The following is a 21,397-nucleotide window of genomic DNA, read 5'->3' as shown; positions in this document are numbered from 1 at the left end:
CTTAGTTGGCAAGCTAGGATTAAACAAAGCATAGCTTGGCATGATTATTTGTCAGGGTAAAGAGGGAATAAATGAAATAGGTTCTTCATCCAGAAAAGAAATTGTTTAAGACATGGATTGAAGCCCTTTAGCCAAGACGTTTCGTCATTAGATGAGCAGTATTAAAAATAGCATTGAGGGGAAAGCATTTGCTTAATCACTTGAAACAATCTACTTATTTCTGACCTTCTCTGCCACAGGGGAAAACTAGCTGTATCCAAAAGGAAATTAAGTATCATAAATAAAAAGGTAGCAATTAATTGTGTAGTCTCTTTTAAAGAGTCCCAAGCTTCCTTCGTCACACTCTGCCAGTTTATCAAATCTAGCTCCATTACGGTTGTCTTCTCTCTCAATTGATGGTGACATTCTAATCAGAAAGCCTCCTATGAACTGGAGCTGGCCTGTGATAAAAGAGCACAAACATATAGAGTGCATATAGGATTCTATCCGTCTTGCATTGTGAATTACAAATGTTCTGAATGTCAGTTTAATGAGTCATGCAGCAGCCCTTCAATGTTCTAAGTCACTGGTCCAATTAATTTTTTTAGTGCCCCTAAAATGAATCGGAGGATCTGTGTCAAGTAATACAGGGGTGGCTTTTGCCTGCCCCTCTCCGTCCCTTTTACAAATCAGGCTTAGCCAAGCTTTGAAGCCACGATAAATTAATCAGGTTGATTAACTGGGTCATAATTTAATAGAACATTCAAAAATGAATTTTCCAGGGAAAAGATTCACAACATTGGGTGCTTATAGAGAATGTTATGCAGCACTGTGAAAGGATAATGGTGTGTGAGGGTGGGATGGGGGGGGGGTCTTTGAGCGGAGGGCCTAATGTTTGAAGATGCTTGATATTTAGGAAAGGTTTGCTTTTTGTTTTTTCAATGGTTCTCCTTGTTTTCTACTGTTTTCTACTGTTAATGTACTGCTGTACTTAATCTGTGAGGGAGAGGCACCTGCTGTCTGAACAGAGTCACTGAACTATTTGGGGTAGGCCAGGAACTGTAGTCACTGGCTCATACATTGCATTAAACTATGGTGTGTGTAACCTTGATTCCTTTTATAAATAAGAGTTGGCTGTCTTCATATCTGCAAAGTCATAAACCATAAAACATACACAACAAACTAGTATGACTAGACTCGCACAACATATTTGTGGACATTTGTGGTTGATTCATTCAATGAACCATTGGTTTGCTTTCTTGCCAGTCTCTGGTAGTGTGTTCTCAGGCATCTTCTCCAACGCTAAAATACAAAAGCATCAATAATCTTCCCATTCTGCTTGCTCCATGTCCAACTTTTGGTTCCACAGTGTCAGAGGAAATACTGAGACTTGCACAATTCTGATCTTGTAAGATTCATTGGGGATATTTTCTGGAATACATTTCCCCACAACCTTGGCTAGATTCAACCTATTTTCTCTGCTTATCTTACCAGTCCCAGTTTGATCAACTTCTGATTTTTGGAGGATGACTTTTCTGTAAGATAGAAGTGTCTATTCTGGTTACTTTGGTGGAATACATAATTACATATAAAATGATCAAATTATATTAATATTTAACAGGTGTGTGGTATCTCCAGATATCAAAAGCACGTTGTAAAAGTTCTGCACACCAAAGCTGTGCTGCCATTTATGATCCCCTACTAGGTGTTCATCACACAGCCCACAAACACGTTTTAGCAGAGCAAAACTGCTCAGGCTCTGCATATAAAATGTGAATAAACCTATCTTCAAATATGTCAATTCCCGCATTGTAAGGCGTATACTGCAGGTGCTGTTTGCCTCTTAAGTGACTTTATCCTTACAAAAGGTATTCTTAAAATTGTTCTTAGCAATCTCTGTGACTTATAGGAAATAGTGATTTCCCCAATTATATGAGGGATTTAGTTTCAGTTCCTGGACTACTCTAAGAATGTCTACGACAGTTAACTTATGGTGGCTATTTATAGACCATCATGCTGTGTCTGCAACCATGTCACTTGCATTATAAACATGAAAATGATGTGAAACTGTGGACACCTCTGCTTCTCAGTAATGTTGTGTCAGTGTTCTCTAGGATCAGGTGGAAACAGCCTAGCATCCTGTTCAGGACATATTTTTGCATGTAGTTCTCTGTATGAGTCATCCCCTCTATAAAGTCCTGCTCAGTGGTGGTATTCACTTACCTTCACTACCGGTTCACAAATAGGAGCGCACGCGCCACCTCTGTACATGCACAGGATCTTCTGTGCATGCGAAGAGCATCAAAAACGGCACGTGATGATGACTGGGTGGGTGGGTGGAGCCTCCTGCAGTTGCCGCTACTGGTTGGCCTGAACCGGATAGAACCAGCTGAATAGCACCACTGGTCCTGCTGGTCATTCCCAAGAATAGCACAGCTGACAGTCACGGAACCCTCTAGTCACATCCCAGTGCATCTTTACAGAGGGAAGAGGCTGTTCATGTAGGCACTTTGACATGCAAAACTTCCAATTTCCTACAAATATAGCCAAATGATTTCTTTTAGTGAAAAAACACAATTGAAGTATCTTGTTTACAAAAGCCATTTCGACAGCTAATAACACACCAGAAGCCCATTTTCCCATAATGTTTCATAACGTCCCTTCCTACAAGTTCCCTTTGCCACTACAGGCCTCTTACTTAGGTTTTTTTACTAAGTTTACTAAGTAAACTAAGGCCTCATCAGCAGCCTTTCATATGTTGCCAGCATACTTTGTCATTGCATATGAGTTTAGGGCCGCTAATTCTGTTCATTGACAGAGGTTTGGTTCCATATTATGCAAAGCTAAGGAAAGGCTCAACAAGATCAGGCCTTTGTTTTATCCCAGTTCAGAGCAATTAAAGTTCTGAATATACAGAAATCTATACAGAAATTAAAATCTGAAAACAAGGCTGGTGAGAGGTTTGATTATTAGTTCCTGAAAATTCTAAAACAGGGGTTTCAGACAACAGGAGTTCAGACAACACAACATATCTCAATCTGATTAATAAAACATATCCTTCGCAGTGTCCATTTCTGCAAGATGTTTTTCTGTTGCACATACCTTCTTATTGATCCATTACCTTGGGCTATCATGTCATGCAAACACAACTAATAATTAATGTAAAATTTAGATCAAGGACTAGCAGATGTCTTGTCCTCTAAATCTGGTCTGTTTCTTTAGGGACCAATTTCTCCCTCTGGCCGCACTTTGGACAATCAATCTGATTGTTTGCATCATAGCCTGTCATTGGCAATTGAGCATAAAGATATTTTTTTTAAAAAAGCTAATGAACAATAGTAGAGTTGTCTTCATAATCAATTTGGCCAACATGACCTGGGAAAAGATTGAGAAAGCAGCATTTTTCTATTGACAGCACATACACAGGTTCATTTCTTTGTCAATTTAGGTAAAGTAGGTTTTGCTGTTGAAGTTATAATTTGGGGAGAAAAATTCTTGAGGTACCTGTAATGTTATCACAGCAGCAATAATCTTTCTTCTGTGATGGGAGTTACGTTTTATTCTTCAATCACAGTCTGGGTTAGAAATCTTACCTCTAGCTACCTCCCCTCCCCTCAAGACTCACAAATTCCTATTTCTGTTCAGGTGTTTCACTTGAAATATTTATTGTATTACCTAAATTGTATTTTGCATTTCCTGCTTGGATAACAACGTCAGAATCATATGTTGAACTGTTTGCAAACTTTTGTTTGCATTCCACTATCATATTCAATCTCTTTTAGGGCGGGAGGGAAGAAGTACTTAACAAATTTTCCTCTAACAGCAAAACTGCCAATCAACAACTGATAACTCTTCTTTTTGGAGAGAAAAAGTGTTGGTCCCTCAGACCGTTTGAACGAAACGTCCACATATTTAAGAATTACTATTCAAATTTACGGCCCTTGCAGAACTATTTCTCAGAATACCGACCGAAGAGAAACCTTGAATTTTCCAGGGAGGTGGTGGGTTTTAGCCGTTAATCAGCCAGACTAAAGATGTGAAATTGGACGGAAATCTCCCACTTCTTTTCCCCCTCATGAAGTGGAAGAAAGGTATGGAAGCAGCTGTTCCCCATAAATCGTCTGGCCCGAGACATATTTCTGCTGATCCTATGGCCCCCCCACCCTTCCCAAGGACGAAATTAAGTCCCCTACGAAAACTTTTTTCCAATTATACGCGCCCGCGTTCGCCAACTCTGCAAACCTCAAAAAGTTCTCCGGGAACGAACGCAAGAAAAGGCTTGCAAAGACAAACGAGGTTCCGCGAAAAGGGCCAAAACGAGATTGAAAACATTTCATGCTTGCATCTCAGCCTCCCCCCCACCCACCCCGCCATTACAACTTATAAACGCCACCCATTCCATTTGCCGCCCATGCTAACAAAAAGACTTGTGGGTCCCTTGTAGCCGTGACAGGGTTGCGTTGCAGAAACGCAGCTTGCGCTGCAGCGGCCTTTCCCTCGCGCGAGCGCGGCTCGGATTTGCGCGCGCCGGCGACCTGCCTCGCTTTGCACCCATCTTTGGGAATCAACCGCGTTAAGCGGGGCGGTGGAAACGTTTCCTATTGAAACAGGCCCACCAGCAAAACCAGAGAAGAGTTTGGTGGCGCCTTCAAGACCAACCCGGGTTATTTTGTGAACCCTGCCACTAAGTTTCGGCAGGCTGCAAATACTGCATCCAGAAAATATTGCTTTTTCTACAAGGCAACTGGATTTTCTTGGGTGTGTGTGTTTTTTTTTCTTTGAAAACGTTTGCTTCTCATCCAAGAAGCTTCTTCAGTTCTTGGATGCCAAGCGAAGGTTTTCAAAGAAAAAAAAAACATAGAAAGTCCAGTTGCCTTTTGGAAAAAAGCATCTTTGGGACAATCACGACCTGCATGGAGGATTGAGAATCTCCATAGACGTTTGCAAGTGGGCTGTAACCCGAAGGAGAAGCTTCGTGCCAAAGGCCGTTGCATCGCAGGCATCTCTCTGCAAGGAACCTTATAGACTGGGCCTAGCCAGGGGTGGGGTGGGGTGGGGGTCAGGCTTGCATAAGGCCGCTGGAGGGCCTTGGGGGTGGAGCCAAGAGCGCCCGGGAGCGGGTCCGGGCTCTGGAAATATACCTTCGAACAAATAGCAAAAAGTTCAGCGAGTTCCCCATTTGACCCGCCCGTCTTTGCAAAGTGACGAGGTGGGCTGCTAACTTTGCACGGCTTTTGCTGCCACCTGCCAGCCGGCTCTTCCAGAAGCTGCACCCGCACCCAAGCAAAAAGCAACTGCTTTTGCAGGCCAAGGCGAGCTGCTTCCTCCGGGGGGACCTTCGCCCGTCCTTTTCAGGCTCCGATTAAAAAGCGAGCCCTTCCTTGCAAAGCCGAGCAATTCTTTGCACTTAACGGCTCGGAAAGGCGCCATGCCCAACGAGACCTCCTTCAGCAAGCCGTCGGCTTCGTCGGAGCATCACGCCCAGGGGACCAAAACGGGCCCTTATGGGAAGGCTGCCGGGCTAGCGGCCGCCGGAGGTGGCGGCAACTCGGGGGGTTTAACCCAGGGCCCTGCTGGGGCCGTCACCGCCGCGGGGAAAAAGTCCCCGCGGCTCCCCAAGTGCGCCCGCTGTAGGAACCACGGCTACTCCTCGCCCCTGAAGGGCCACAAGCGGTTCTGCATGTGGAGAGATTGCCAGTGTAAAAAATGCAGCTTGATCGCCGAGAGGCAACGGGTGATGGCCGCCCAGGTGAGCAGCCGGAGGGTTTAGCAAGGAAAGAAATGGCGGGGAACCGGCTCTGGGGCAGAAAAAGCACAGGGAGGCCTTACTGCCGCTCGGTGATGCTGGTTGGAAAGTAAAGTTCATCCCCTAAAACTGTGCTCCGGAGAAATGGGTAGGTTTGACCTGCTGTGTAAAAAAAACTCCCGGATGCTTTTTCTGCAGGAACCCTTAACTTCGTTGCCGGAGTTGAGGATAAATTTGGGGGGAGAAAAGTATATCCCGCACCGCCTAAGATACTGTTCTGGCTTTCAGCAAAAGTATGCATAACCTTTTTACTGTCCAAATAATACCCACTATGGAATTCAACGTTATTCTCTGTTTTCACATTTTTCCTCCTTTCTTAGCATTAGTTTCAGATAGCGTCGGGCTTCCTAATACTCTAGGATTGTTTTGCAAGTAATAATGCTTGTTATATGTAGAGTACGGTATCTAAAAGGAAAAACAGAAATCAGATGCGATGGAAAGGAATCCTGCAATGGATAGTGCAAATTGTATCGTTGCATTTGAAAGTATTTGTAAGTATGAGAGTGATTTTGATAGTGAAAATAATACTTAATAAGGTAATGGAAGAGTGGTAGGTTCTAGGTCCTAGATCCTAACTAGGTCAGTGAAAGACTCTTACCATTAGTTTAGTTTTTAATCAATGAAAACTTTATGACATCAAATTTTAATATTAGTACACAAGCATCATGTTTATGTCTTTGTTTTCATTTACAAGGTTTGCAAAATAATGTATTGAGCATTTTGAATTGCAAAATCATTGTATTAAAAAAATTCTTCCTGTTAGAAAATTGTACATTAATGTATTTTTATTTTTTTTTCATTCAGAATGTTTAACTTGAATCATGAGGAATTAGAAAAATTATACTGAAATTTTCAAATATCAACATTTTTAAAGTTTTACAAATAATTGTAAACTTAAAAAAAAAACCTATAGGCCATTTCTGAATACTTTGGAAAGAGTGTTATCATAATCTTTCCACAGTTTTTTCTCAATTAGCCTCCCCCAGTCTAGCAATCTCCAGATGTGGTGGGAATTGTAGTCCAAAACATCTCAAGAATGCCAGTTTGGCAAGTCAAAAGTAGAATGCCATTCCACCAGTGCCCAATTATTTGGCTTAGCCGGGTGTTAATTTTTAAAAAAGAAATTGGCACAGAAGCAACATACATTTACACTTTCAAGATAACATTACTACTTGTCTTACAATAGATTGTTGCACAAGGGCAATTGTTAAATATTAGTTTTGCACTTATTTAGAATTATGTCCAATTGATATGGGATTTATAAGACCACAACTATCTAGGGCAAAATTTCCTGTACTACAATCTCAGTAATTAATATGCTGGTTTGTGCTGCTTTGCTTTTATCATTAAAGTTGCTCCCATAGTTGATTGCTTTAAGTGAATATGAACAAACTTTGTCTTTCAGAAAGATACTTTATTCTGCAGAGAGTAGTCATTTCAAATACTCCAAAGGAAACAACTGCATTTTTTATTATTAATATAACATTGATCCTACTGATGGAAAGGCTTGTTCCAACAATGGTTCAGCATCTATTCACCTTTCTTTATGTCACTACAAATACTTAATATTAGCTAATATTGCATCATCAGCCCTTAGCTTGTTGCATAGTGTCTGTTATGACTGTTATGACTAAAGTGCTGTCCATGTTTTTTGCTTTACCACTTGCTTCAGCCTTTGATTGGTGTCTCAACATTATAAGGCTTGGAATAATATCTAGTTATCTAAGCATATACTTCGATACCATTACATACAGTTGTGCAATTGTGACTTTGGGCCAGTCATAGTCTCTCAGCCCAATTCACCTCACAGGATTGTTGTTTTGGATAAAATAAGAGGAATGAGTATTAGGAATGTTGGATTACTTACAAAATAATAAAGATGAGATAAAAATCTAATAAATGAATAAAATTACCGTTATCTCTACAAATATAACAGAAAAGCAATCAAAGGCCCAAGGAGTCACTCCAGCAAGGTTAGGAAGAGGATCTTCTAAATGGGAATTGCTTGTAAAGAGAGGGAGAATAGAGTGAAGGTAAAGATGTAATAAAAAGACCCTCTATTTCTTAAGGAGTTTTGTTCATTTGTAAAGACTTAATAGGTAAAAAAAGTAATGGTGATCTCCTTAAGAACGTTTGCAAGTAACAAATAAAATATGCATTGCCATTAGGAAATGATTTTAGCTATGAGCTTGAATGAGCTACCATTCAATAGTGATAATTTGCAGTTCTTCTAAGAATCATTATAAAATTTAAGATTTTTGATTTCGTTCATAGTTTTTATAAGATGTTTTCAATACTTTAAGAGGGTCACTGCCAGCTTCATAGTGACAGATAAGAAGTGGCACTCATAGAGGCAGACCAGTGACCAGAGTGAAGAGGTCATGCAGGAACACAAACAGTGAACCCCCAAATACACTGCAGCTGATCACCTGACCTCCGTACCATGAAGAATGGGTGCCAGAATTTGCAGATTTAATCTCCCTTCATACTATGATGCAACAGTGGTAAAACTCATTTTGGTATTGTGATGGAATGTAATAAGGAGGATCCCCAGGAAGAATGGAGTGCAATCCAGAGGGGTAAGAGCCAACTCAGTCTGGATATTACATGTGAGAGAAAGAGGGTGAAGGCAGCCCCTCTCTAATAGTTACATAATATATTGTAGATACAAATAATAGAGTCCTCAGTCTGGCAAGATTTTATCTATACAGGTATGAAAACAATAAAGAACTCGGTGTAGATGAATCATGTCATTCTTGGGTTTTGGCTAACAGATACATGGACATAATGGCATACAGCTGTTTAAATCATGGCCTGAGGCTACCAGATGATCAGGGAAGAAATTTGGGTAATAGAGACATGCTGATGTTGCTGTAAACTACAAATGGGACGGGGCTTTAGAAAGTCCTTCGACAGTTCAGTTTACATCACTAAAAAGGAAGTGATTGCTAAATACATTCTGGTTCTGTTAGAAATAATTTGGAAAAAAAAAACAAAAAAAAAAGCCCCTGTGAGTAGGGTTTTATAATATATGTCTGAATTATAATCTCATATTTTAGCTATTGCCAGCTTCTATTGTTTGATAAGCATGTTCATTTAAATACAGTAGACCTCGACAACAACAGACCCCCAAATTTTCATTTCTAAGCAAGACAGTTAAGTGCGTTTGCGTTTACGATCTTTTTTGCCACAGTTGTTAAGTGAATCTAGTTTCCCTCATTGATTTTTCTTGTCATAGGTTGGGTGGGATGGTTGCAAATGGTGAATATATGATGTGACCCTGAGGCAATCCAACTGTCAGAAATACATGCCAGCTATCAAATGCCCAAATTCTAATCATGGGGATGCTGCAACCGTTGTAAGTGTGAAAACTGGTCATAAGTCACTTTTTTCAGTGTGGTCATAACTTCGAACAGTCACTAAATGAATGGTTGTAAGTCGAAGACTACCTCTATGCAGACAGATACTGCAATCTACCCAGAGGACAAGAAGTCTCTATCCTTCTTTAGCAGCTCTTTGAATTTCATGCTAACTGCACAGAAGAAAAGTAGAATATCAGCACCTTACCAGGTTTCTAGTCATCTCTTAAAAAGAAAGTGGAAATGCCTAGACTTTGTCCATTTAAATACCATATGTTAGAAAACATTACTAAACTGCTAAAACAATTAATAATAGTAGTAAAGCAATATAGCTTTCATTATTCAGACAATTTATATTTCAGATTTAGTATCATTACTTAAATATGAGAGTTTAGTGTAAAAACTAAAGTATTGCTGTCTAATTTGGCTTTCTCAAAGTGATGCTGTCTTAATGTTATGGACAACAGCTTTCATCAGTCATTTTAAACAAGCCTTTTGGGGAATTTTAGTGTTACATGCATGAAGATAACAGATAGGGAGACATTATTAAATGAATGGTTCTGTATGTATGTCACTTCGCTTTCAGGTTAAATTGAAATGGATCTGGTTAATAACTTGGAAGGGAGCTCAGCAGAAATTGGAAGGCTATAGGCTAAACTTGGGGGGGGGGGAAATAATAAGACAGTAGCAAATCTCTTCCATATTGCTACAAAGCTGTCTGGGCAAAGAATGATCAGATTTGGTATTTGAAGATGGGATTGAATTTTAGCCTGTGCAATCCAAGGCATACAGATAGTCCTCAATTTATGATTACAGTAGGGACCAGAACTTCTGTCATTAAGCAATGCGGCTGTTAAGTAAGTCATGCCCAATTTTACAAACTTTTTCCCATGGTCGTTAATCACTGATCATTAAGCAAACTACACAGTTTAAGTATATCTGGCTTCTCCATTAATTTTGCTTGTTGGAAGTTACCTGGGAAGGTTGCAAATGGCAATCACATGACCCCAGGACCTTGCAACCTTTGCAAATACATGCTGGTTAGAATTGTGTGATATCAGTGTGGAAGCAAACAGCTTGTATCTTACTGGCCTGATGCTAGATATGTTGCAAACTGCAGCACTGGGTCTGAAAACTGGAATAGTAGTAAGGTTACCAGGTCTGGACTGCAAAAATTTGAATGACAACTAGATGGTGGCAAAGAGAAAAATAATTTTTGCAGCCCAGCACTAGCACTACCATAGTTGCCATGGAATATTTATGTTTAAGAAATGTTTAATTTGAAAACAGTTACCTAAAATTTTGTAGCTGTTGGTTGCAATAAAGTTGTAACTGCTTAGGTGTATGATAGTGTGAGGATCAAATCTTGCAGACTCTGATGCCTTGAACTTCAACACCCATCATCCCCAGCCACAACACTATTGGACTTATAGTCACTAGCACATCATATCTGAAGTGTCTTGACTTGAAAAAATTGCTTTCTTAGATAAAAAAAACTTACCTCTTCAGCAGATCCAAACTTAATTTGTTAAAAAGATGCAAAAGTTCTACATTTCCACTGAATATCAGTTGACTTGATTATTAATGTTTTCCTTCCTGGTGCATTAAATGTTAAAATGTGTTTTGGTTTAATGATATTCGTATGTCTGTTTTTGCTTCCTGTAGCCATGGTGTTACATCTGCCTCTGTTTCTGCATTCTGCTTCTTTGTTATCAGTTAACCTACTTTCTCATTTTGTACCAGTCTCAAAATCAGCCATACAGTATTTTTTCTTCTAGTTAGTTCTCAAAATTTGGTGTGTTTAGAACATGTCAAGTGTGAAACAGCCCCTCCTAGTCATTTTGAAAGTCATTTTGTGCTCTGAACAATTTTGTTTCTGCTAAGAACACTTTCCAAATAATTGAAATAATCTGTTTTGTATTTAAGACAGGCATGTTTTGAGTTCAGAACAGTTCAGATTTGAAACATTTTTCACAGTCTTGCTCAATATTATGTAACTGTTAAAGGATCTGTGCTAGGGAAAAATGCCATTTCTTAATGGTAACTCTGAATGAGAGACATACTGTATATATTTTACATATGTGCAATTAAGTGGCCCAGAATATATAGTCTTGTTTCACTTTGCTTACATTGCAACAGCATAAGATAATTTATATGTTCAGGAAATGTTCAGGAAAGATCTGCCTGGACTGGCTTCAGTGAGATTTCTGTAAAAATGAGTGCTCTGAACTTGGAATGTGATTTTAATCCTTTTCCAGAGCAGAATAGTGCTTTGAAAACCTCACATTTGCTGCAGAAATTCTGTATCAAGTACTTTGTATTATTTTGCTTTAATAAGGCTTACATCCTGAGGTGCCCAAAAGACTCATGTGGTATGCATATGAAATTATTATGTGAAAAATTATGTTGTTTATGAAAGATAGATGCTGTTAATCCTACTCACTCCAGTTGACTACATCCTTTGTTATAAGACATGAATAAAAAGAATCCCCAAAGAATCTCCATCGTTGATTTTCAGTAAAAAGGGTTCATTTAATTACAGTTGAAATTGATCCTTCATATTACAAGGATCTCAGTTTGTATTTCAGGGGGTTTCCAAACTCACTAAAGCAAAGGGTTAAAAAATAACACTTAACTAAGTTTAGATAGCTGCCCCATTAGAAATCTTATTGGTAGATGGTTACCTTTTAGGTTTCTTTAACTTTTTTCTCTTTATCTTTTCTTTAATTTTTTAGCTTTAAAATTATGTCTTTATTTGCATCCATAAACCTTCATGTGTGTTAAGATAAAGAAAACTGCAGTGTTCCACCCAATTTTGCTACTGTTGTTTTTCAGATAACTGTGCAAATACAGTGTAACTTTCCCTTTTCCAGGTTGCATTGAGAAGACAACAAGCCCAAGAGGAAGAGCTGGGGATTAGCCACCCCATCCCATTGCCTAGCGCCACAGAAATGTATGTGAAGAAAGAAAACAATGCTAACAGTTCCTGCCTGTTGGAAAGCACCAGCCCACCCCAGTCAACAACCACAGCAACTGTAGTGTCTACCTCATCCACAGGTAATGTCCTGGATAAAGGCACCTCCCATCAAAGTCTTACATCTGAAAAAAAAAATATTGTCATGAGTTTCTTGGATGCTTAACAGATCTAATTTGATTTCAGTAAATCGGGGATTTACTGAATAAATGCATAAAAGCACATACAATAATCCTATGGAGATCCTCAGTCATCCAGGTCATGGTTGTCCCAAAGGTGCTTTTTCAGGAAGCTTCTTGGATGAGAAGCAAAATGTCTTCAAAGAAAAACCAGAAGTCCAGTTGCCTCTTGAAAAAAGTACCTTTGGTACAATAATCCTGTTTTATGTTACATCTTTACAGCGTAAAGATACCTTTCAAAGGTATCATTTTGGTTAAAGTTGAAGAGCCTGCCTTAATCCGATTAAATTATTTGTCCATAAATTCAATTTTTTTTTTTTCAGACTCTATTCGGTTTGACAGTGATTCAGAAGAAAAGCTTTCGACTAGGGGTTTTGAACTTTTCAGCCAGAAGATCTATTAGTTAAAAAAAATATTTGTGGGATCCCTGATCAAAAGGGCCCAGGTTACAATCACTGCTTCGTGAGCTGCATTGGTTGCCCATTTGCTTCCAGGTGCAATTCAAGGTGTTTGTTATCACCTTTTAAAGCAATGCATGACATGGGTCTAGTCTACTTGAGGAACCATATCACCTCAATGGGACTGGCCCACTCCACCCATGCCGGCAGAGGAGGCATATTGCAGATCCCATCAGCCAAAGAATTTTGGCTGGTGGGATCAGGAGAAGTGCCTTCTCTGCCATGGCTCCTGCCTCTGGAATATCTTACCCCCAAAGTGAGATTGGTTCCCACCCTTCTGATGTTTCCTAAAAACCTTAAGATCTGGCTTTGCCAGATGGCTTGGGGACCCAGTGGGAGATCTTCTTACTGGAGCTGGTTGACTAATTAAAACTTAATCCCACTTCCCCCCTCCCACTCCTGGTATGTCTTTCCTTTCCCATCTGGTATTAATGATTTTATTTGTTAATGATATTATTTATTTATTGGTTCGATTTATATGCCGCCCTTCTCTGGAAACTCAGGGCGGCTTACAATGCGATAAGCAATAGCCTTCATACTTTTGTATATACCTGCTTAGTAGGGCTTTCAGCCCCCCCCCCAAGCGGTGTTCTTTTTTATACAAAGTCAGCTTATTGCCCCCACAAACCGGGTCCTCATTTTACCTACCTTGAAAAGATGGAAGGCTGAGTCAACCTTGAGTTCAAATCTCACTTGCAGTAATTGCAGGCAGCTGGTGCTATTTAACAGCACTTTAGTCTGCTGCGCCACCAAGGCTCATACAATTATCCATTGTATTTCTATGACTGTTGAGTTTTATTACTTTTAATACTTTAATGTTTTTTGTTGTAAGCTGCCTAGAATCTTTGATTACAAGATGGATGGCAAATAAATTTCATAATTACATACGTACATACATACATACATACATACATACATACATAACAATAAAAAGGCAAAGTGCAAGTGATAAAAAATTGACAGCATTTACACGTACTTTTTTTCACTGTTAGTCTTTCTCAGAACTCTCAAGTTTTTTTTAAACCATGTTTTAGACTTTATAAAGTGTGGCATAATTCTGGTATTCATTGAGGCATTATTTGGGGGGGAGGGAGTTGAGGTTGCACGAACCTAAAGAAAGTTGTGGTTGCAGTAAGAGGCAGAGATACGTTAATGAGTTGACTCCTAAAGCCTTCCATTTTTGCTGAAACCCAGAAACCCATGTGAACCACAATGAAGGATGCTGCAAATCATAGTTCAGTGACCACTGAAAAACCCTCAGATCTCAATTGGCTTTAAAAAAGCAATTTTAACTGCAGTCTGTAGTTTAGTTTGGTTATTTGAAAAATTGCATTCCCTCTCAATCTATGGATTATGCAGAACTTCCTGCATTCTAAATTATATAGCCAGTAAGTTCTGTTAAGAACAGTCAGCAGAATGTTATATATAATTTCTTATTTATACACTTAAGTTCCTCTGAGTTTGAGCAGAATTGGATACCAGCAAAAGAAATAAATGTCCAGGCACAGCTTTAATAAGTCACAGAAGTCGATGGCAGTTTCATAATTTGTGTTTCATTCTTCTCCCCAGTTGAGACAGTTTGAGCAGCCGCCATTATTGTCCACAAGTCCATGACACCAGATTTTTCATTTGACAACTCCAGAAAGCAGTGGGTTCATTCCTTTCTTGTGAAGGTTTTCTCTCCCTCCCACTTCCTTAGAGGTATAGCAGTTTTTCTTTCAAACTTCATCACACTGTACATGGTTTACAGAGAGAGGGATAGGGTGTGAAGGAGCCACACAAATCATACAAGGTACCAGAAAAGTCTTTTTTTTTTTGCTGTATCCATTTTATTGGCAGGCCAGAAATATTATGGCACATTGAGAGGCCAGAGTCAATTTTTCAAGCCTCTGGTGACACACCATGCTTCCTGAGGGGGAAAAAGTAAGAAGACAGAACAAAAGGGGAAAAAAAGGGAGAGGGCTTACCATTATTTTCATTCTTAAATCTTGTCATTGTATTTCAGGGTGTTTATTTTTAAAACTGGTTATGCTAATGGAGATAAAGAATGTAAAAGAAGCATGAAGCAGATGTTTTGAGCCTGAAAATTCCGCACTTCTTACTGAAAAGGATCTAGGCTTAAGATTGTAGCCTAAATACATCACCTTCAGCTATGATAAAGTAGAGGAAACTGGATGGGTTACATGAGAAAATGAAATAATGAAGGTATTTTGATAGCTAAACCTTTAGAAACTTGGTGCTTGTGTGAGAAAAGCAAAAGAAGGATTTGTATTTTCATTGTGCCTATGTTACTTACGTATTTTTTTCATTAGGACAGAGAACATAATCCTCCTCCTTCTCCTGGGCTTGGGCCATTCAGAACCATATCTTAATTTAAGTGTGACACTGACTCTTGTGTTTGTATGTGTGTTTGAAATGTGACTTGGTCCACATGGCATGGGCATACATAAAGCACATACAGTACGATTCCTCTGCAAAAGATAACTTTTTATCTCTTGAAGAATTCAATGTGTGTCCTGGTTGCCAAAAAGAAAGAAAGAAGAATGCAGCACATTGCTCTTGAGAGAAAATAAAAACAAATTCTCACATCTAATTTAAAAGGGGGAAGAATTATATTGTCTGACTTTTTAAGAGCAAGACCGACATGCATGAAGACTGTTGACCCATCTCTTCTACCACCACTTGTACCTTGATTGAGCAGATTATGGTATGATGATTTGGTAAGAAGGCATCCGCTTGTAAAGGGGTTCATGCATATGATTATTTCTTAGATATAGTGGTGCTTATTCCTGATTTTAGCTCAAAAACAGACCATCTGTGCCTCCCAATCCAATTCTTTTGGAACCCATCCATCATATTAAAAAACCCTAGTTTCAGCTGGGGTCAAAAAGCCTTCCTTTAAAAAGGCTTGATATAGTTTTTCAACAATCTCCAAAATTCCATGAAATAAGTAAAATCCAAGCCTTCCTCATATTTAAGGCCTACTCTATCAAGCCTTTGCCTTCTCATCCATGTATTGGTGGAATCTGGCCAGAAAAGGGTTATTTCCTCCTCCTGTTGTACAAAATGGGAACATAGCTGCCTTTAATACCCCCAAAATGCACCCCCAAAATGCAATGTGCACACGGCCCCCATGCATGTGCCCCACCCCGTGTATGTGCGCACACACCCCTGCATGCACTCACCCTGCACATGCGTTCACAGCCCCCTGCATGCCCCCTGGACCCCGCACATGCGTGGCAGAGACACGAAGACCAGTTGGCCAGCGGGAAACGCACGCTCAGGCACAGTGGGGGTGGCGGCTTGCATGCCACCAGAGAGGGCACTGCGTGTCACTTCTGTCACATGTGCCATTGGTTCGCTATCATGGACATAGGGGTATGACTATTTTGTTAGTCAAACTTAGACTATTAGAGGTGATCACAATATAATTTTTAAGATGTTTATAAAATACTAGCACAAAATGCTCATAGGATTTTAGAAATGTGCTTTCATAATCTCTCTTTAAGAGATTGAACTATCTAGCAAGACCAGAATTTAATACTTAAACTTTTATTAGATTTGAGGAGAAAAAAGTAGTTGTATTGCTAATTTTTCTTTTGAATACATTAATCACATTTGGTGGTAACAGTCTGTTATTATATGAATACAGTTCTACAAATAGGTGCAAAAGCCATTTTTACATGCAAAGCCATTTTTTAGATTTGGCCGACTCCAAATATTTGGATGGTTTGACTAAGAATTTTGGAAGTTTCATTTTAATCTATCTGAAAGATACTGGTGTTAAAAAACAAAATACCACATTTCTTCCCTTTTCATTTTCCTACATGTAGCTTATTGTTTCAGTCATCAAAAAAAATCTATGAGATAAAAGCTACTAGAATGAAGATGGTCAGTAGGTAAATTGGTGGTGCAAATTAGCATATATGTGCAAAACCTGTGTACAAATGTTTGATATTTATTTACAAAATAAATGATACTGGAAATATTATTAATGAACATTTATTTAAATGATTGCAATCTATAGTTTATGGTTAAGTAAATTATAAGGATTACTTGAAACCATACAGTTCCACAAATGAAAAATTTAACATGGAAAAAAATTAGGACTGGAATATTTTCCATGTTATCTTGTCTCATTGGTATAGATTTGGGGATTGCTGGAATTGTTTTAATCTCCAGTTAATCCATATATTCTCCTATAGTGTATCCATGAAGAGCTTCCTAGATCTTCATACTAACAGAATTGGGTATGAAAAGGATATATTGTAATCTTCACTTTGCTTCTTCAATCCAACCCAATGAATGGCTAATTGGAACAGGAGGGGAAAAGCAAACCTGTCCTAAATTTATGAATACCCTGTTAAATATTCAAACTGGTATATTGAAATCCATTGTACATGGAGGCTGCATGATTTGAAGTGTTCAGCTGGAATGCTGTGCAACTACTCAGTTTTGCAAGGTGAGTAGAGTATTCAGTATTTTATGATTGCTAGCCACTTACCAAATGATCATTTCTGAATTCAGATTCAGCTGGATGGTTTTCATTTTGTTAAAACTTTAAATAGCTTGAAAGAGGCTAGAGTTAATAACTGTTAATTATTTCCTACATTGACTTTTCTCTGACAAATTAAAAATCTAGCATACAGTATTTATTTGTTTGTCTCTTGGCCGTATTGGTTACAGAAATGCAGCATCGATGCTGAATTTAGCCATGCCATTCCATTCTTGATTAACAGTAAGTTCATTGAAACACTCATTCCTAAATCCTTAGAAGTGTTGATCAAGGTGAATGTTAGTCATTTATCAGCCTGTTCTATCCCATATATTGGCAACTGGAGGTCCAGGAAATGTAGTCAACAACACATCTGGTAAGATTGAAGAGGGCTGGCCTATGTTTTAAAATTATTAGGAAGTTTTCCCAGGGTACAGTCTGTAATGAGCTTTGAATATCAGTACCATATGGGGTCTTTGTCCTTCTCCAGGCTAGATTAAGGATTCTGTGATCTCATGCTATCATGTCTGTTCAGCAGTTGAACAATAAAAAAAGTTGGTGCTGTATGGTATCTGGAGTAGTAGTGAAGGCAACTGTTTTGTTAAAAGTTTTGGAGAAGGATGAGCCAGTTTCCATTTGATGATAACTGTTGTTATCTCACCTCCCAGCTCCTGGATGCTATTTAGCCTGTCTTCTTGTAGAGCTCGGGTGTCAAACTCGATCACATGACACGTAGCAATGTTTTTTTGCCTTTGCGGAGCCAGGGTGGGCGTGGCCTGCATGTGATGCATCTGGCCCACAGGCCACCAGTTTGACACCACTGCTGTATAGAGCTTCAGTTGCTGACCCAATGCTATCCAAATACCACCATCTCCAGGACTTCAAATGCAAGAGAGGGCATGTACTTCGGCCGCTTGGGAGTTTCTCTCATAGCAGAAGTTGGTTTTACAAATCACAGTACAGATGCACACAACGTGAACTAAAAACATGGAATAGATGGAGCTTTAAAATGGAAAGATGTTTTTGCATTCTGCTGGGAAGTTGAACTTCGAATTACTTTTGTGAGATTGGGAAGGGTGAAAATGATGATATGGAAGTGCTGAAATCAGGAAGTTAGTCTAACAGCCTTTCTTCTCTCTTGTTGGAACCTTGCTTTAGAGCATGGCATCTCATTATGAACAGGGACGTGGATAAACCTGAATACATCAAGACTTGGATGACAGAAATGATGTATATCTTGTAGGAAGAGAGAGGGTGAATATAACAGTCTATAAATATTTGAGAGGTAATAATATGAAGGAAGGGGAGGTATTATTTACAATGCTTGCAGCAGCATAACAAAGAGTGATTGCTTGAAACTAAAAAATACAAGGGAAATAATTAAATTGGGAGACGCTTCCTTTCTTAACTAAAGGTTCAATTAGACCGTTGGAACACAAGGCAATGCTTCAAGCATCATTGGCAGATGGATTTAAGAGAATTGCTTAGGACTATTCTCGAGACAATTCTTAACCTCTGTACAGGTAGGTTATTTATATTAGATAGCGAAGAGCCTAGCAACATGTTGCATTTGTGACATGGCTAGCAATAATATTGTGTATGCATTTAAATATATATATATAATGTTTAGTATGCAGTGGAGTTATTTCCAAAACACCAGTGTGGGGGATAAATTGGATTCAATTTTCCCTCCCTAATCACAATAATATGGAAAATTTCCCTCACTCCTCTCCCCTCCCCCACTTGCATACAGCCATTAACATTAGGGAGAAAAGTTGTCACTAAGCAGTAAATGATGTAGTTTTCTCTTACTATTTACTCCCATGAGAAGGGAAGGATTTATTCCCAGGAGGGGGAAGGATTTATCGATAGCATGTTCCCAAGGACAGTGCCTCAGACATACAGAGACTCATCAGCATCTGTTCTTTAGTTTTTTAAAGCACAGAAGCTTATTGCTGATCACATCAATAGCATGAGATATGGTGCATGGGCTTAAGTTCACATTAAATAAAAACAAAAGCAATGAACCCATCAAGAGTTTGCAATTGCATTTGCAAATATGTGTACGCTTAAAAATGTACGTAAATGTATATAAAAATGTATGGCAGTCTTCCCCAATTTAGATGCCCTTCAGATATGTTGGGGGAGCAATATTTCTAGAATTCCCATCTTATTTTTAGTTAATTATTTAAATTGCAAAGGATGACTGGAGATACATAATGACACTTTTTAAAAATTATGACATTTTTCCAGAGAAGTAAATATTTGTGCTTAGGCAGCTGTTCCAGCTGGGCTCACAATTTGCAAGCAGTTGCTCATAATAGAACGGATGCAAGCTGGGTTGCCCCATGAAGCTTTCTCTGAAGACAAGACTGACTTGGAATGCAAAAAAGCTGCAAAGGACTTCTTACCACCTGCAGTGGTTGAAAAAAAGCAAAACTAGACCAGTTAATTACACAGAGAGGCGGATAATTTGGTTGCAAAAACTGAACAGCTACAGATGGCGGCAGAGGTTATAGTTTTGAAATAATAGAAAATACTTATAGCTCGGGTTTGACAGTTTGGCGGTGGTTTGCTCTCCATGCTTGTTTCAATTTATTTTCTGCAAGTTTTGTTACTAGACTAGGTAATATCAGCAGGATTTTCTTGTCCTATTCGCCTTAACTTATAAATGTCTTATGTGGCAGTGTGGTCAGTTGGTTGTGTGATTGGTTGTTCATTTGGAGCTATATTTAAATTCTGAGCAGCTGATTGGTTCGATTGGTTCTCTTGTTGATTGGCCATTCGAATGGTCTGTTTTCTTACGTATTCATATATTGGATCTGTATCAATATACTTGTTAATTGCTCCTTTTGCTTCCAAATATGTCCAGTGACTTGGGCAGCAGCCCAAACATGATGGACCTAGAAGTCATTTCTTTTTTATTTTTCTAACCAGTGGGACTCTGTCCAGTTGTCTATCAATCCAAAAACTGAAAAGGACCAGACCTGATTTGGTATAAGCAAAAGAAAGATTGAGTTCAAAAGTGAGCCAGATTAGGCTGCAAGGTGAAGTGGAAAACATTTGCTTATAGGTGAGGCAATCAGGCAACAGCTTGGAATATTGGTGACTATTTTATATTAAGTCTCTTCTCTTCCAGTCATGTAACACAGAATAGCACATCTAGAGCAGATCCCACACTTCCCATTGCACTCATACGCATATACAGTATATATATATATGGGCACTGCTGGCAACTTGTAGGAATTCTCTTTAGCATACTTCACCCGCTGGACTTCTGGGCAATAACTTTATCACTGTTTTCACAGCTTGGAAAATTGGTTGCTTTCATTGTATTCAGCTTTGAACATGTTCTTTCTCTGTCCATTAGCTTTTGTTCAAACTAACATGTAGGAATCAGTAATTTGGTTCAGACAACATACTGAGTTTAGAATCATTTGTTTCATTTGTTATACTGTGTACTTCATTACATTATTAGGATTAATACTACATTAAACTAATAGAAGAGAATATCTATAACTCAGGATTGATCTGTGGAATTCTTGGTACTCTCTGAAGTGGTTGTTTGTTTCCTTGTTTGCTAGTTAGGTAATGAAAAGTATTAAACTAATTTTATGTATTAAAAAAAGTTTGTAAACAATATCGACTGGATTTACACAGCACATTAAACAAATCCAGATAATCTATCCGGTAAGCAGGAAAGTTAATTTACTATGATATGTATTGAATAGCTTGTGTAAAGAAACAGTATTCACCACATGCTATTTCAATAGAAGTTGTATCCTAGAATCCACAATTAGAAGATAACAAACAAGACTTGATTGCTGATTTTATTTTGACCATTTTTATTATAATTTCTAAACACACATTTGAACTTTTTATTTGTGACTTTGTGTGTCTACTTACTCAAAAATGCACTTGGATAACTTATAGTTCAACCTTTGTTACTCTGTTTAGAATGACATGCCATTGAATTTAGAGGCATTTACTACAAGGTAATGAAGAAGAGAGATGCAGTGTAGTTGCTTTGTTTTATTTGTAGCACTTCTGAACCATACAGTTGAATGACTGCTTCTCTGCCAAAATCTTCCTTGTGTTTATCATTTTGTGTTTATCATTCAGTTTATTTTTACAGTGAGCTTATAAT

The 21,397-nt window shown here is 38.7% G+C and overlaps 1 protein-coding gene across 1 annotated transcript in view; it reads left to right on the top strand.

The window, feature by feature from the left end:
• The first annotated feature begins 5,407 nt into the window (after window positions 1-5,407).
• Window positions 5,408-21,397, top strand: part of DMRT1 (doublesex and mab-3 related transcription factor 1) — a 76,928-nt gene continuing 60,938 nt past the window's right edge. Inside the window, exons 1-2 of the mRNA XM_070956514.1 lie at window positions 5,408-5,728; window positions 12,018-12,201. Coding sequence (XP_070812615.1) covers window positions 5,408-5,728; window positions 12,018-12,201 — 505 coding nt within the window. The remainder of the gene's footprint in view (window positions 5,729-12,017; window positions 12,202-21,397) is intronic.

This window comes from Pituophis catenifer, unplaced genomic scaffold (assembly GCF_029215685.1).
Source record: "Pituophis catenifer annectens isolate HBS135680 unplaced genomic scaffold, rPitCat1.0.hap2 SCAF_46, whole genome shotgun sequence".
Classification (NCBI taxonomy): Eukaryota; Metazoa; Chordata; class Lepidosauria; order Squamata; family Colubridae; genus Pituophis; species Pituophis catenifer.
Note: the sequence above shows the minus strand (reverse complement) of the source record. Positions and strands in the feature narration are given on the sequence as shown.